The 13493-nt window shown below is 36.1% G+C and overlaps 1 protein-coding gene and 2 pseudogenes across 3 annotated transcripts; 1 reads left to right on the top strand and 2 right to left on the bottom strand.

Annotated features, from left to right (window-relative positions):
• Positions 3208 to 6751, bottom strand: LOC104791170 (annotated as a pseudogene).
• On the top strand, positions 6647 to 7236 carry LOC109133330 (annotated as a pseudogene).
• LOC104791169 (serine/arginine-rich splicing factor SR34A-like) lies at positions 7886 to 11578 on the bottom strand. Of its 3 annotated transcripts, XM_010516996.1 has the most exons (14): positions 11486 to 11578; positions 10605 to 10872; positions 10358 to 10459; positions 10180 to 10245; positions 10018 to 10092; positions 9776 to 9917; positions 9640 to 9686; positions 9506 to 9563; positions 9301 to 9350; positions 9161 to 9217; positions 8663 to 8796; positions 8491 to 8571; positions 8319 to 8379; positions 7886 to 8224 (listed from the first exon to the last, which is right to left on the bottom strand). In XM_010516996.1, the coding sequence occupies exons 3-14, from the start codon at positions 10442 to 10444 to the stop codon at positions 8204 to 8206; spliced, it is 879 nt and encodes a 292-aa protein (XP_010515298.1). In that variant the 5' UTR covers positions 10445 to 10459; positions 10605 to 10872; positions 11486 to 11578; the 3' UTR covers positions 7886 to 8203. The 3 variants fall into 3 exon arrangements, with proteins under 3 accessions (XP_010515298.1, XP_010515297.1, XP_010515299.1); XM_010516995.1 differs by lacking the exon at positions 10605 to 10872; XM_010516997.1 differs by lacking the exon at positions 10605 to 10872 and having other exon boundaries at positions 8491 to 8544.

The raw sequence follows: 13493 nt of genomic DNA, 5'->3' as shown, positions 1-13493 counted from the left end.
GGGGGGGGGGGGGGGGGAGGGTTATAGACATTTTCAAATTGCCATCTCAAAGGTAACAAAAGGACACTTTTTGCGTTAAAGAAGCAACGAAACCAATATGACTACAAACTTGCTATTAAAGCATATAAGAAGCCATTGCAAACACAGGAAAGAGACACGGCCACTGCATCTTCATTTTTTTCCAGCATTCTGTTTTGATACAGGACATTTGAATGGCATGGCAACCACCAACATAGATTGTTTATATCAGCAAATCTACATGCTATGAGCCATAGGACAACATTTTGAATAAGTGCCAGAAAATGTAACGAACCCCCCATCAAGAATTACCAAAAGAAAAAACACAAAACTGCCCGACAAAATTTATTGATCAAAGAGACCCATGCATATCCAACTAAAAACAGTAGTGGGTCAGTGGTTCAATCATTAGTCACACTTGTCAAGAATCTAAGAAAAGCAAACAATCTCGTGCTACATTCCATGGTGCACACTTGTCAAGACGCAGCATTGGTATGTAAAACATTGAAATCGGTAACATCTACAAAAACCTTCACCAAGATGTTGTTTATTTGGTGTTATAAGCAATGTAACCAGACAAGTTTTACATCTCTCTGAACATCTACAAGTTACCAGTGTCACAAAAACGAAAATAAAGGACAAAACCTAATGAGATCAAAGCCAAATATGGCAAGAGCCAAAAGCAATAGACAAGAAACATGTAGCACGAGATAGGCGAGGAGGAGCTAAGCAAACATGAAAGTGTGAACGTAGTTCCAGAAAGTGAACATTTGCCACATGTAGGCTCTTGCTATCTGATCAGTATGAACTTCCTCTGTCTCCCTGTTGTGGTAATAGAGACATAGAGTTTGTCCTTGCCCTTGTGAGAAGATAGAGAGCCCCTTGCTTGTGAAACCCTCGAAAGTTATGCGGTTGACAATTGTGGATGGGCCGAGGATGGAGAGGGGAGTGGACACAATGATGCTCGACCACTTGTTCTTCACTGAGTCTTCAAGAACCCACAGCCGGGACTTATGATGTGGCAGAGCTACAGAAAAACCAACCTTTCCATTCACGTTAACTAACCCGGACTCCCAGCTATACATGCCCAATATTCGCTTCTCGGGTATGGGATTTGACGGGGAAAAAGATTCAGTAGCCAAATCGAACTGGATCACAGAAGCATCTTTATTGGGCAAGCGGCCTGTGTAATACAGATTCCCACTGATACAAATCGAATTGGTGTCACACATCACTGGTACTGAATGTTCAATTGGGCTATTCACCTCTCTCCACCTCCAAGACTCACGATCAAGATCGAGAGTTAGAATTTTGTAGGCCTGGGATAAAAAACCAAACCGAAAAAACCGAACCGAACCGAACCGATATTATTGGCTTTCGGTTCGGGTTCGGTTCACTCAGCTAAACCGATCGGCAGACTTTTAATTTTAATTCGGTTTTCTAATAATTTCGGTTAACCGAAATAAAAACAAAACAAAACCTAATTTATATTCTTCTACTTTCACCCAGCCGATTCTCTTCTTTCTTCTACTTTCATCCAGCGAATTCTTCAACTTCTCTCCATTCTTCTTTTATTATCTTCTAAACTCCAGTCTTCTCCCTCGTTTACTCTTCTACCTCTTCTATCACTCCTCTTTTTGTTCGATTATTTTGTTTCTTCTTCTTTTTCTTCCTCGTCAATGACTACCATGACCGAAGATGTTGTTCTTCTCCTTTGGACGGCGAACTTCTCGGCTGCGACATATTAGGTTTTGATTAGGGTAGTTAATTATCTTATTGGGCTTAGAGGTTAAATTGTTTAGATTAGGCTCATTTAATTAAAATAGATATTATTTAGATCTGTTAACTTTTGGCCCATTCAAAATTCGGTTTTTAATGTCAAAATCCGAAATAACCGAAAATCGAATTGAACCGAACCGTTTTGAATTTCGGTTTAGTTCGGCAACATTTTCAAAATAAAAAAACCGACAAACCGAATTAACCGAACCGAATTGACCGAATGAACCGAACTCCGGCAATATTATATAGAATGGAATACTAATTTTTTTTATATCATACAATATACAAACCACCATACTATTCTATAAATCATTTGAGTAAAGTTTAACAGAATTTTCATGCTTTTGTAAGTGTTTATTTGTTACTTTTTAGAGAAAAACAATATAGATAAACATTATATTATAGATGGGCATTTGGTACAGTTACATAAAATTATAGATTGTGAGAAGAAAATCTAGTGATATAGGTAGAAACACTTGTCACTAGAAACGTATTACCCTACCTACATCTAGCCCTAGGATTTTAAACCGAACTGAAATAACCGAACCGAACCGAACCGATATTTTTGGTGTTCGGTTCGGTTTCGGTTATGGCGGCTGAACCGATCGGTACAATTTTTTTTTTCAAAAAAACCGAAATATTTCAGTTATTTTGGTTCGGTTTTCGGTTAACCAATTTTTTTTTTTTAATTTTTTTAGGAAAAAAACTAATAAAACCGAAATTTACCCTAAAATAACCGAATTTACCCTAAAATAACCGAAATAACCGAAACCGAAAAAACCGAAATATTTGAAATAAAATCGAAAAACCCGAAATTATCTCTAAATAACCGAAAATCCGATTTTTTCATGTTTTTAATCAAATTTCGGTTAATTTCGGTTTTGAAATTTTAAAACCGAATTAACCGAGAAACCGAAATAACCGAACTGAAATATATTTTGGTTCAATTCGGTAAGATTTTAAAAACTCAAAAAAACCGAAAAACCAAAATAACCTCACCGAAATAACCGAAATCTCAGGCCTACCTACATCACTGTATGTTTCCCCCATTAGGCATTGGAGAAAGTCAGAAAGAGAACTGCGTATGAGAACACTTGCAAACTGAGACTTCTTACAGCAAAAGTTATCACCTTGGAGACAATAATAACAATCAGGCATACACTCTGGAACCAGTCATCAGGGATCTCTTGTGCAAACTGCAATTCTGAAGGATCAATACTTACAAATACAAATACGAGAAAATAAGTGTAAACTGTTTACAGGACAAAAAAAAAAAAAAACGATTTCTTTCTTTTATTCTCAATGAAGACAAGTACAAGCACTTTTTTTCTTTCCTACCAAAGTCCCAACAACAAGCATTTCCGTCTCGTTTTTATTACCACAGCTATAAGCATTATCCCCAAAAAAGACTTACCGGAAATAGCAAGATACATCCCAAACAATTAAAATCTACAATTACAGTATCTTAAACAGGTGAGGAAGGAGGGGCTAAAAAGAACCCCACGATTCCACCAACCCACCCACCCATTTCCAAAGAGCACCCTTCCATTTGTACACACACACAATAGTTTCAGTAAAAATGGGTTATTAGTCGAAGCTCGACGAACGGCTTGTCCTGCCTTTTAGATAAATCCTCAACAGAGACGCCTTGCTCGATGCTTCCCATGGGAGATAGAGTCATCTTCAACATCAAGAAGCGCTACGTTAAGGTGTGACTGCAAGTTAGATCTTTGGCATTGATCATCCTTGAGCATCTCTGACTCCTCTGCATCGCCTTTAAGTAGCTTTAGGACCTGCATCATTCCACATTCGTTAAGATAATTACTACATAGAGCTATGAAACGGCTACTAGATTAAAACCTTGACTTACAATGCTCATTTTCAGTCTAGCTTGAGGGCTACGTCGAATGCAAAGAGTAGCAGCTAACGCCATCCTCTGCATTTGGTCGTTATTGTTGTTATCCCGCAAACTCGGATCTAATAGCTGAGAATACTTTCCATCATCTAGAATTGGTCTGGCCTGTACATGAACATCATACATACTTGTTTTCAATAAGAGTACAGAAAAAAAGCTTGGTTTTGATCTTAATTGGTATGCAGCAATACATACCCACATGACTAGACTCTCCTGTCCCTTTGGACATCCACTGCTAATCGTTTTTCTTCCAAATAGTAGCTCGAGGAGAACAACACCAAATGCATAGACATCTATCTTATCATTTACCTTACCATACATGAAGTACTCTGGAGCCAAGTATCTGCAACATGAAATAGAAGCTTACCATAAGAATATTTTCAAGAACTCTTCAGCCAAAAACCAGATTCTTCCATACCCAAAGGTTCCCGCAACATCAGAGCAGATTATATGAGTTGTAGATATAGACGCCCACCTCGCAAGCCCAAAATCAGAAAGCTGGGAACAAGGTATATATAACTTTTTAGTATTCTTGCCTCTTTGACATGTGAAAAAACCGATAAAATTTGTTTTTTTACCTGTGGCTCAAAATCATCAGATAATAGTATATTTGATGACTTAACATCTCTGTGGATGACGGGTTGTGAAGCACTGTTACTGTTATGCAGATAGTTCAATGCCTCGGCCACTCCAACAGCTACACTATACCTCTTGCTCCAACAAAATGCAAGTGGATCTTTCTTGTTTCCTGGTTATGAAACCAAGCATATGTTAGACCCATGATCATAATAGAATCTCTGAGTTGCTTAAAAAGGCAAGAGCTTGTCTCACAAGTACCGTGAAGGTTCTCTTCGAGGCTTCCTCTTGAAAGATAATTCTAAGCAATAGGTTATGGTCTTCAAAGCAAAATCCTAAGAGTGAGATAATTTTCTTATGGTGTAATGTTGTGATGATTTCAATCTCAGCCACAAAATCATTCAAGACATCTTCAGTTTGCTTGAGAATTTTGACAGCAACCAATCTCCCATTGGACAAACAACCCCTAAAAACCCGGCTTCTGCCTCCTCTTCCAATGAAATTATCTGAAATCAGATTCAATTTCTTAGTTATAAGGCTTGAAAATTTTCAACATGTCAATATGTCATTCATAAGTAAATGAATGAGAGAAGGACCAACCAGTGGAAAAATTCGATGTTACTGAGACGAGTTCCTTGTACTTGAAAAAACCCGGCAAGTTGAAGAGAATCTCTCATAAAGTCCCTCTAGTTCCTCCGGCAATTTTCTTGGACTATTGTCGGGAGATGACTTCTTGGTGATAGAGTTGATACCAAACGGAACAACTGCGTTTAAGCTAGACAAAACGTCTTCAGAAGAATCATAACCAGGTTGATTAGTGTCCCTCGGAGGAAGCTTCAGACAGAGCCCATTGAACTACCGGTATCTGTTTCGACAAAGAACTATGAGGAGTAGTGATAGACTGTCCTAATGTAGAAACAGCACGACGAAGCAAAGGCCAACCTGGCCTAGATTCAGGCAATTTCCCAACCAACATAGACACATAGTTATAGAACCGCCTGAATCTTCTGGACCATTCACAGGCATAACCTCCATTAATTTGTGACACTCATCATCATCATCATCTTCACTCCTTTCATTTCCAAGAGTATTTGTATCTTTTAGAGACAAAGAATAGGAACCACAAACCGCGCAATTCTCAAAACGCGCAGCAGCTAAGGCCTGCTGTAGACTCTGGCCATTGGATTGAACCTCATCCTCCTCTTTTGAATCTTCCTCGGAATGGCTAACTACTTTAGTCGTCTTATTCAAAGTAACAGATCTTTGAAGCACATTCAACAAAGTAATCCTCCAAACATCTTCCTTTCTTATAACAACACCCAATAACAGATTATTCAACAACTCATCCAAAACCAAATCACTAAGATACAAAAATGTAGAAACTGGGAAGAGAAAAAAAAAAAGAAAGATCCACCTGAAAAAGAGGAGAAAATTCTAAGGAAGCTAAAGAAAAGGATCGAAATTGAAAAAAATTATACACTTTTAGATAAGCTTTTTTTTTGTAACAGAGAATCTAAAAAAAAAAAAAAAAAATGTACCATTTCCTAGGATATGAAGAGCGATTACAGTATCACCAGGCTCGGCGACTTTAACCAAAGCCCAAGTGAGCAACTCTCTCTGCTCGGCGCGTCGAGCTTCACGCCGACAAGAATCGTACTCACCTTCTTCTTCCTCGACGGAGCTCCGTTTCTCTCCGCCGTTTTCAATCATCTTCCTTTTTTCACAGAGAGAGAGAGAGAGAGAGAGGATTTTTCAAGTGTGATCCTCCTCCTCCTGTACACATATTTAACTTCATTCTATTTATTAATAGTATCTACAAACACTTACTCCTACAAATCTTAAAATCCTATTAGACATCATTTCAATTTCTAGCCTGTATATACAACTCGTGGAAGAGTACGTACTATAGTCTATAGCCTAAACCGGTACCGTGTTTCTCAATGGGGTTAACCTTCTCACAATCTTCCTTGCCGGAGATACCAAATGATCTCGTCTTTGAGATTCTCTCGAGAGTGCCTGCGAAATCCATAGCAAGATTCCGTTGCTTATCGAAGCAATGGGCTTCAATCCTTAGTCTCCGACTTTATCTGCAGATCGTCACATGTGTTTCCCATGTTCCTTTGAGTTTTTTGAGGTTTGCCCTCCTATATGTGGCTTGCTCTGTAATAGAGATACAAATCTGATGATATGTAACCCTAGCACAGGAAAGTACATAACCTTACACTGTACGACAACTACAAGCAATGAGAGCACTGAATTGAAGAAAAACCTATTTTGGGTATGATCCGATTAAAAGACAGCATAAAGTGTTGTGTGTATCAGTAGAAGCTCGAAAGCATCAAGTTCTGACATTAGAAAATGGAGGAAGATTATTATGGAGAATGGTTGAATGTTCCATTCCTCATGATCCTCAATGTGTTGGGATATGCATAAATATGGGCTTTTTTTTTATAGAGCCATGGGACATCGGTTAATGATAGTTTGCTTTGAGGTTCGGTCAGAAAAGTTCAAGTTTATTAGTATTGATAAACAAGGTGTTCAGATCCAGTTCTTGCTTCGGACTCTGATTAATTACAAGGGCAAGTTAGGTGCTGTTATCAATGATTCGGATGGTATGTTTAATATATAAAAGAACTACATGCATCGAGATGTGGGTTTTAGATGATGTCGACGAACAGAAATGGTCGAGGCATTTATACATCTTGCCGCCGTTGTGGAAGAATGTGGTCGAAAATTACTGGTTATATATTGTTGGGATGACTCGTAATGGTGAAATTGTATTGACTTCGCTTGGTTTATATGATCCTTTCTATATTTTCTATTACAATATGAAGAGGAACACTATTATAAGAGTTAAAATCCAAGGGATTGAAGCTTTTAAGGGTCGGAAGATTTATACATTTCTAGACCATGTAGAAGATGTGAGGCTTATGGAAGCGATTAGCTAGTTTTCTTTATAAGTTGGGGATCTTATGTATTATACAGCCTCTATTTATCCCAAACAAAAATTATTGTACAGACTCGATCTTTATAATTCATGAAGGGTTTTATATGATCATAGTTGACTATAAATAATTGACGTTATTATGTTTATGATACATATAACTAATAAGTTTTAATACGATGCGAAAAAACTGATTGGATCAAATTAATCTCTTATGATATCTATATTTGCTAAAATGTTTACATTATACCTAAGCTCTTGACGTTGTAACCTCATATTTAGCTATATCAACATAAGCAATGGTGAATAATGTGCACTTCATCCTAACTCGATTATTATGTTCACGAGTTGTTGATTCTAGACAATGCCGAGCACTAGAAATAGTCAAGGGATATCAACGTTTTTGGAAGAACCTAGTCGAGGAAAACAATATCAAACATTGTCGGGATGACCAGTAGAGGTGAAATTGTATACAGCCTCATGCTAATGGTAAAAAATTGGAATCCAAGCCATTGAACATGTTATGGTCAACAAATTTGCACCTCTATAGATCTAATCAACAGATGTGCACCTCTATAGACCATGCCACAAATTTAAGCTTACGGAAATGCTGAGGAATCCATAAGACTTTTAACATTGCTAACTGGATGCCATTTATCAAATAAATCAGTCAAATATTTCAGAAATATCAAAAGAAATCTAATCTGGGGTCGCTAGGACATTAAAATGGTAAAGGACACGAACAAGTCTAATCATACAGAAGTTCAAGAGGTATGGTGATTTTCACGGAATCATCCATAACATAGAAGAGAGAAAGAGAATAGTGCAAAGAAGATTTGAAAGCAAAGAAACACAAGGAGAAGAAGAAGTCAATTATCCAAAAACAGCAAAAACAACAATGTCACAGATTGGATCTTGACTTGAGATTTTAAGCAGTCTTTTTCTTCTGGCCATTTTCACTGCCTAACAAATCACTCACTGCCTTCATGAACCTGAGAAAAAGGACAATTTTTAAGATTGGTTTCTTTGGTCTTTTGCCTATAACTTGGAATATTTCCCGAAAAACGCAGCTTATTTATTATATACCTTGGGAGGAGATTTTGATGGGGACCTGGACCTTGACCTGGACTTAGATCTCGACATTGCCCTAAATTGAAAAAAAAACCACACTTAATCACAGGAGAAATAAAAAAGAAAGAACAAAAAAATACCAACACGGTGAGGGAGCGAACACCAAAAACAAAAGGAGAGAACTTGCCTGGGGGGACTCTTTTTCCTGTCAGGAGATGGTGATCTAGATTTTGATATCGACCTGGAATGGGATCGTCTTGGTGATTTACTGCGATAAAGATTCATAAACACAAAACTCCAGCTTTTAGTTGTTGAAAATGGGAGATATATATAAGGTTCAGTGATAACTAACATAGCACCTCAAATCCTTCCTTGGGCTCTTGCTACCGCTAAGGCTGCGGCTGCGGCTATGGCCATGGCCACGGCCACGGCTTCGGCTTCTGCTCCTGCTTCTACTTGGGCTTCTTGATTGGGAGCTTTCATATTTCCTAACCTGAATATGAGCAGAAGACACAGACATAACATGAATATTAACTTGTGAGATCATGTTCAAGTGAGTGAGCCAACATCGATTTTTTTGCCCAAATTCACAAGATATTTCATAAATGTGAAGGGAGAGAATGAAGCATCTACCAAAGTATACCGTTGAGAGACTTCAGATACCTAAAAACCCTAAAAAGGTAAATTCCTACTTTTCATCTTTCCCATCTAGTTAAAACTATCTCCATTTTTCATTACTCGTTTCAATATAGAAGCATAATTACTACCACACATCAAATCTGACCGTGTCAAGTGTCGGACATATGTAAAATGACAAAAGAGGGCAAAGAAATAAAGACTGCAAAGAGAAATGGTACCCGGATATAAGCTTTCGCCCAGGGGTTCCTGAACTCTGTGTCATCAAGTTTCCTTATCTGAAATCACAACTTCAAATCTCAGAAACAACATAAATGATAGTGTGCTATTCAGCAAGAGAGAAAAACATAGTTCAACTTACAGCATACTTCATATCATCATAATTGGTGTAGTCGACAACACCATAAGTTCCTGATCATATTATTAAAGATAGTCATGTGTAAGAAAAAGACACAATTACAATATATCCCAAACAAAAATGTTGCTTCAAGCTGAAAAACGTAAGATATTGCTAAGAAAGTATGCCATTTATATATTTAATTGGGCATAAGAAACTGTAAACGCACCATTACTGTCTCGAGTGACCTCAGCAAAGCACACATCACCAGCTTTCCGCATATGATCCTGAAATAATGGTTTTATACGAATACTAAGACTAGGGAGTAGAACCAATAATGCATAACATGAAGTGTCATCAGACCTTCAAATCTTGCCATGAAGCAGATGATGGGAGCCCACGCACGATAACTGTAAAACAAGACATCCAAGAATCAGAATAAGCAAATATTAAACCAACTCTTAATCCATACCATCTTCTCATAGGAAATTACACAAACCTCGGAATTCTGAGTGTCGTGAGACGCCAAACCGAGCAGATCCACCACCACCCCCACCTCCACCACCATAGCCTCCTCCACCACCACAGCCACCACGACGATCACTTGAAGACTGTCCTCGGCCACCATGGGCAAGCTCAACCTGCATAAGTTCTGATTATAAACTATGGACTAATGAATAGAAACACCAAACCACTCCTGTCAGCTGAAAGATAGCAAGGATGTAATGAATGTCTGATTACCCTCAAGCGACAGCCATCAAAATTATAGCCATCACGGCCCTTGATTGCATCTTCAGCATCCCGAGAATGCTCAAACTACAAAACGTTCAACAAAGCTTGGTTTAGTGAAACTATATCTTGTAAATTTAGTTAGGAACATGTAAGTTAAGCGAATAAACTTACCTCAACAAAGCAATAACATGGAGGACGAGGTGGAACCTTCAGTTCAATATCCACTATGCGGCCATACTGCAAACACGAGCATTAAGGTAGACACAAAAGATGCTCCAGAATCTTCATTTTATCTTATAGGGATAATATAATATCCATAATTAGGTCACACAAATAACCAAAAACTGACCTTGTAAAACAGATCGTCAATCTCATGTTCTCTAATGTCGCCAGGCAAGTTACCAACATAGATTGATCGAGAAAATCGCCCACTCATTTTTTGCAAAGGTTACTGCACATGTGAATAAAAAGGAAACAGATAAGTAAAGGACCAAAGTTATACTGCTATAAACAAAGAATCTCCACTCAGACATCAAGATGAAATGATGATAAAAAAAATAAAAACGTGGTAAGACCAAAAAATATATGAAGCAAACCAAGTGAGAGCAATCCTTGGTCAGAGCAGTTGCTCCACAAGCTCCAAATGCTTATTTGCTCTCCAATGTGCTCCAAAAGCTATTATAAAATTTGAAATATATATTCTCTCCAGAACGTCCCATGATGACTAAACTGGTTCCCAAAGAGAGCAAGAATCTCCAATAACAATAAAAAAATTAAAATGAAACAACTCCACAATTGATCTCCCCATTCCCTCTCTATATCCCTATGAACCATTGCAATGCTCATGTTCCAAGCGCTTGCCATCTATCATAAAGAAAGCATGTGTCATGACATCATGTAACATAGACTCATGCATCTACCTTGTTCAGCTTCCTAACTCAAAACATTCATACCGCACAAACACACAGCACAAAATTCTACTGTTTACTTTAACTTGAGCAACGAAAGTTAAACTCTTTCCTCCTCAAGATATAGAAACATCAAACAAGAAACATGGAACTACACCAATGTAGAAGATAGAAAAACTCCCAATTCAAAGTTAATGCGAAGTTAACTAAGAACAATTTCGTAACTGAAACAATTCCGAAATCGTTCTAAGAATTATGATCAAAAGAATGTGCGAAGTAAGAAGATAAACATCTCTTAGCATAACGAAGACGCCTCAATTGAATCAAATCACTTTAAACAACTCAAGAACATTAAAGATAAAAGCTTTAAATACAGACCAAACAAGAATTCTCAACAAAATTGAACATCTACAAGTCCAAATCCCAGATTGTTCTGTATTCATACAAGTGCGACGAAAACAAGAAAGACAAAAGCAGAACACACAGAAACCAAAATTCAGAGAGAGGATAGATAGAAAGATAACGAGAGGGAGAGGGAGAGGGATAGAGAGAGGTGAATGACTTCGTACCGGAGAATCGTCGCTATAGCGCCGGAGCCAACAAGACTCGGAGGAGCTTAATAGATTGATATGGTCGGCCGTGGAAGTTCAAACTAGGGTTTGTTCTTTTTATTGTCGTCTTTCAACTTACGTGAGTTACCGGAAATACCCTTATGTCGATCCATTCAATTCTTTTGTTATTTATTTTTCGGTCCCTCTTTAAGCAATTTGTTTACCAATAGAACCTCTAAGTTTTTGTTTCTTTTTCTTTTGGTCAAACAAAATCACTTAGTTATATACATAAAACAAATAACATAAGTTATTTATTAAACTAGATATTCACCTGCGGTACACTGCGGAGCTATTTTTTAATAAAAATAAAATGTTATTTGTTTTGTAAATTAACTATATTAATAACTGATATTTAATTTGTATTTTTTTAAATGTACAACCTTACAAATACAAATATATCTTAGTTAGTGTAGAAAGTATTTTGTTTCGAGGTTTATTATTTTATATTATAGGAACTATAACATACAATTAAATACTGTGTGTTTATAGAATTAATTAATATTGTTTTGTAAAATTAGAAATTTAATATTAATAAAAATAATTATAAATTAATACTTAATGTTAAAGGGAGTGATTCCTATTGTTTTGGAAATTTTATTAGGATGGGAAATCTTATTTTCTAAAATCAAACCTTAACATTAATTACTTAAATGAAAAATAAATTAATAATTAATGTCAATGACATGATTGTAAATATGTATGAACTTCAGGATTTATTTGCTAAATGTCTCCAAAAATGTAGATGTAGAAGTGAGTTGTTGCACACAAATGTTATAAAAGCAAATAACTAAAAAACGCCAACCAACCATTTTTAATACTTTGTCATAATGATTATTATTTTTAAATGGGCGGTGAATAGAAAAAAAGTTGTTAAGTTTAAAAATCAGTACAAATTGGATCTGATTTAGTAGCTTAGTTTTTTTTGGTTGGGTTGCTGTTAGTCTTTTAAACTAAAAATTACATCAGTTACTTTAAACAAGCGAAAAAAAGAAAAGAAAATTAATAAGATATTTGATTTAATTAGCTCTAAAAGAAGAGTCATTATATGGGAAATGAAAAAAAAACAAAATTCTATAGTAAACATTTTATAATAAACTTGATATATATAGAATAGAGTATTTCTTACATAACAGAAAACTTTAAATTTGAAAGGATAGAGTATCTCTGGGAGATGCTCTGACCAAGAGGGTTTGAAATTCAAAGTTTTGGGGTTGTCGACTGGTGATAGATGCCAAATTCTCAGCCTTGATGTGTGTCTTGGAGGTGGAGAAAGCTTGTCTGCCAATTGAACACTTAGTGTTGCCCATGATCTGTAAGATGTTGTGGTCATCCAGTTCAATCTCAGGTATATATTTTGCATGTTTATACTACACAACCCGCTTGTCATGGAAGTGTTGAACACATTTTGTACTTCTTTTGTGGATATTTATTTTCCTACATGTGTCTAAGTTAGGGATGCATATTTGATCACTACATACAAACATTGACATTACCTACACACAATACATTTGAAATACAAAATTAACAATTCTTTCTGAAAATTAAAGATGAACAAAAATAAGTTAAAAGGCGCATTACAAGTAAAATCACAAAAAAAAAATCAAAGATGGAGAAAACTCACTTAATTAACCTTGAGTTTAAATATTTTTGCTATAAAAAAAATCAAAGATGGAGAAAACTCAATTAATTAACCTTGAGTTTAAAGATGGAGAAAAATCATTTAGATATTTTTGCTAAAAATTATTTGGGTTTAAATCTTGAGTTTAAAATATGAAGTCTTTAGTTTTATATTTTTTTTTATACTCTTAATCATAACTAAGTTGTTTAATAAGTCAATATATATATATATATATATATAAATAATAATATTTGTAAAATAATTACATAATTCGTTAACATGATTGAAAAATAGGATAATCAAAGTTTTTAATATAAATCTGATATGTGTTCGATTTTAATTGATTAA

Source organism: Camelina sativa, chromosome 6 (assembly GCF_000633955.1).
Source record: "Camelina sativa cultivar DH55 chromosome 6, Cs, whole genome shotgun sequence".
Lineage (NCBI taxonomy): Eukaryota > Viridiplantae > Streptophyta > Magnoliopsida > Brassicales > Brassicaceae > Camelina > Camelina sativa.
The sequence above is the reverse complement of the archived record's forward strand: the minus strand, read 5'-3'. Positions and strand labels throughout refer to the sequence as shown.

Excerpts from the sequence above, each read along its gene's own strand:
- LOC104791169 (XM_010516996.1), bottom strand. The coding sequence starts at position 10,444 with ATGAGTGGGCGATTTTCTCGATCAATCTATGTTGGTAACTTGCCTGGC. Across the intron at positions 10,246-10,357 it reads TTGACGATCTGTTTTACAAG|TATGGCCGCATAGTGGATAT; the intron begins GTCAGTTTTTGG and ends TCGTGTTTGCAG. Across the intron at positions 9,351-9,505 it reads GGTCACTCGAGACAGTAATG|GAACTTATGGTGTTGTCGAC; the intron begins GTGCGTTTACAG and ends TAATATGATCAG.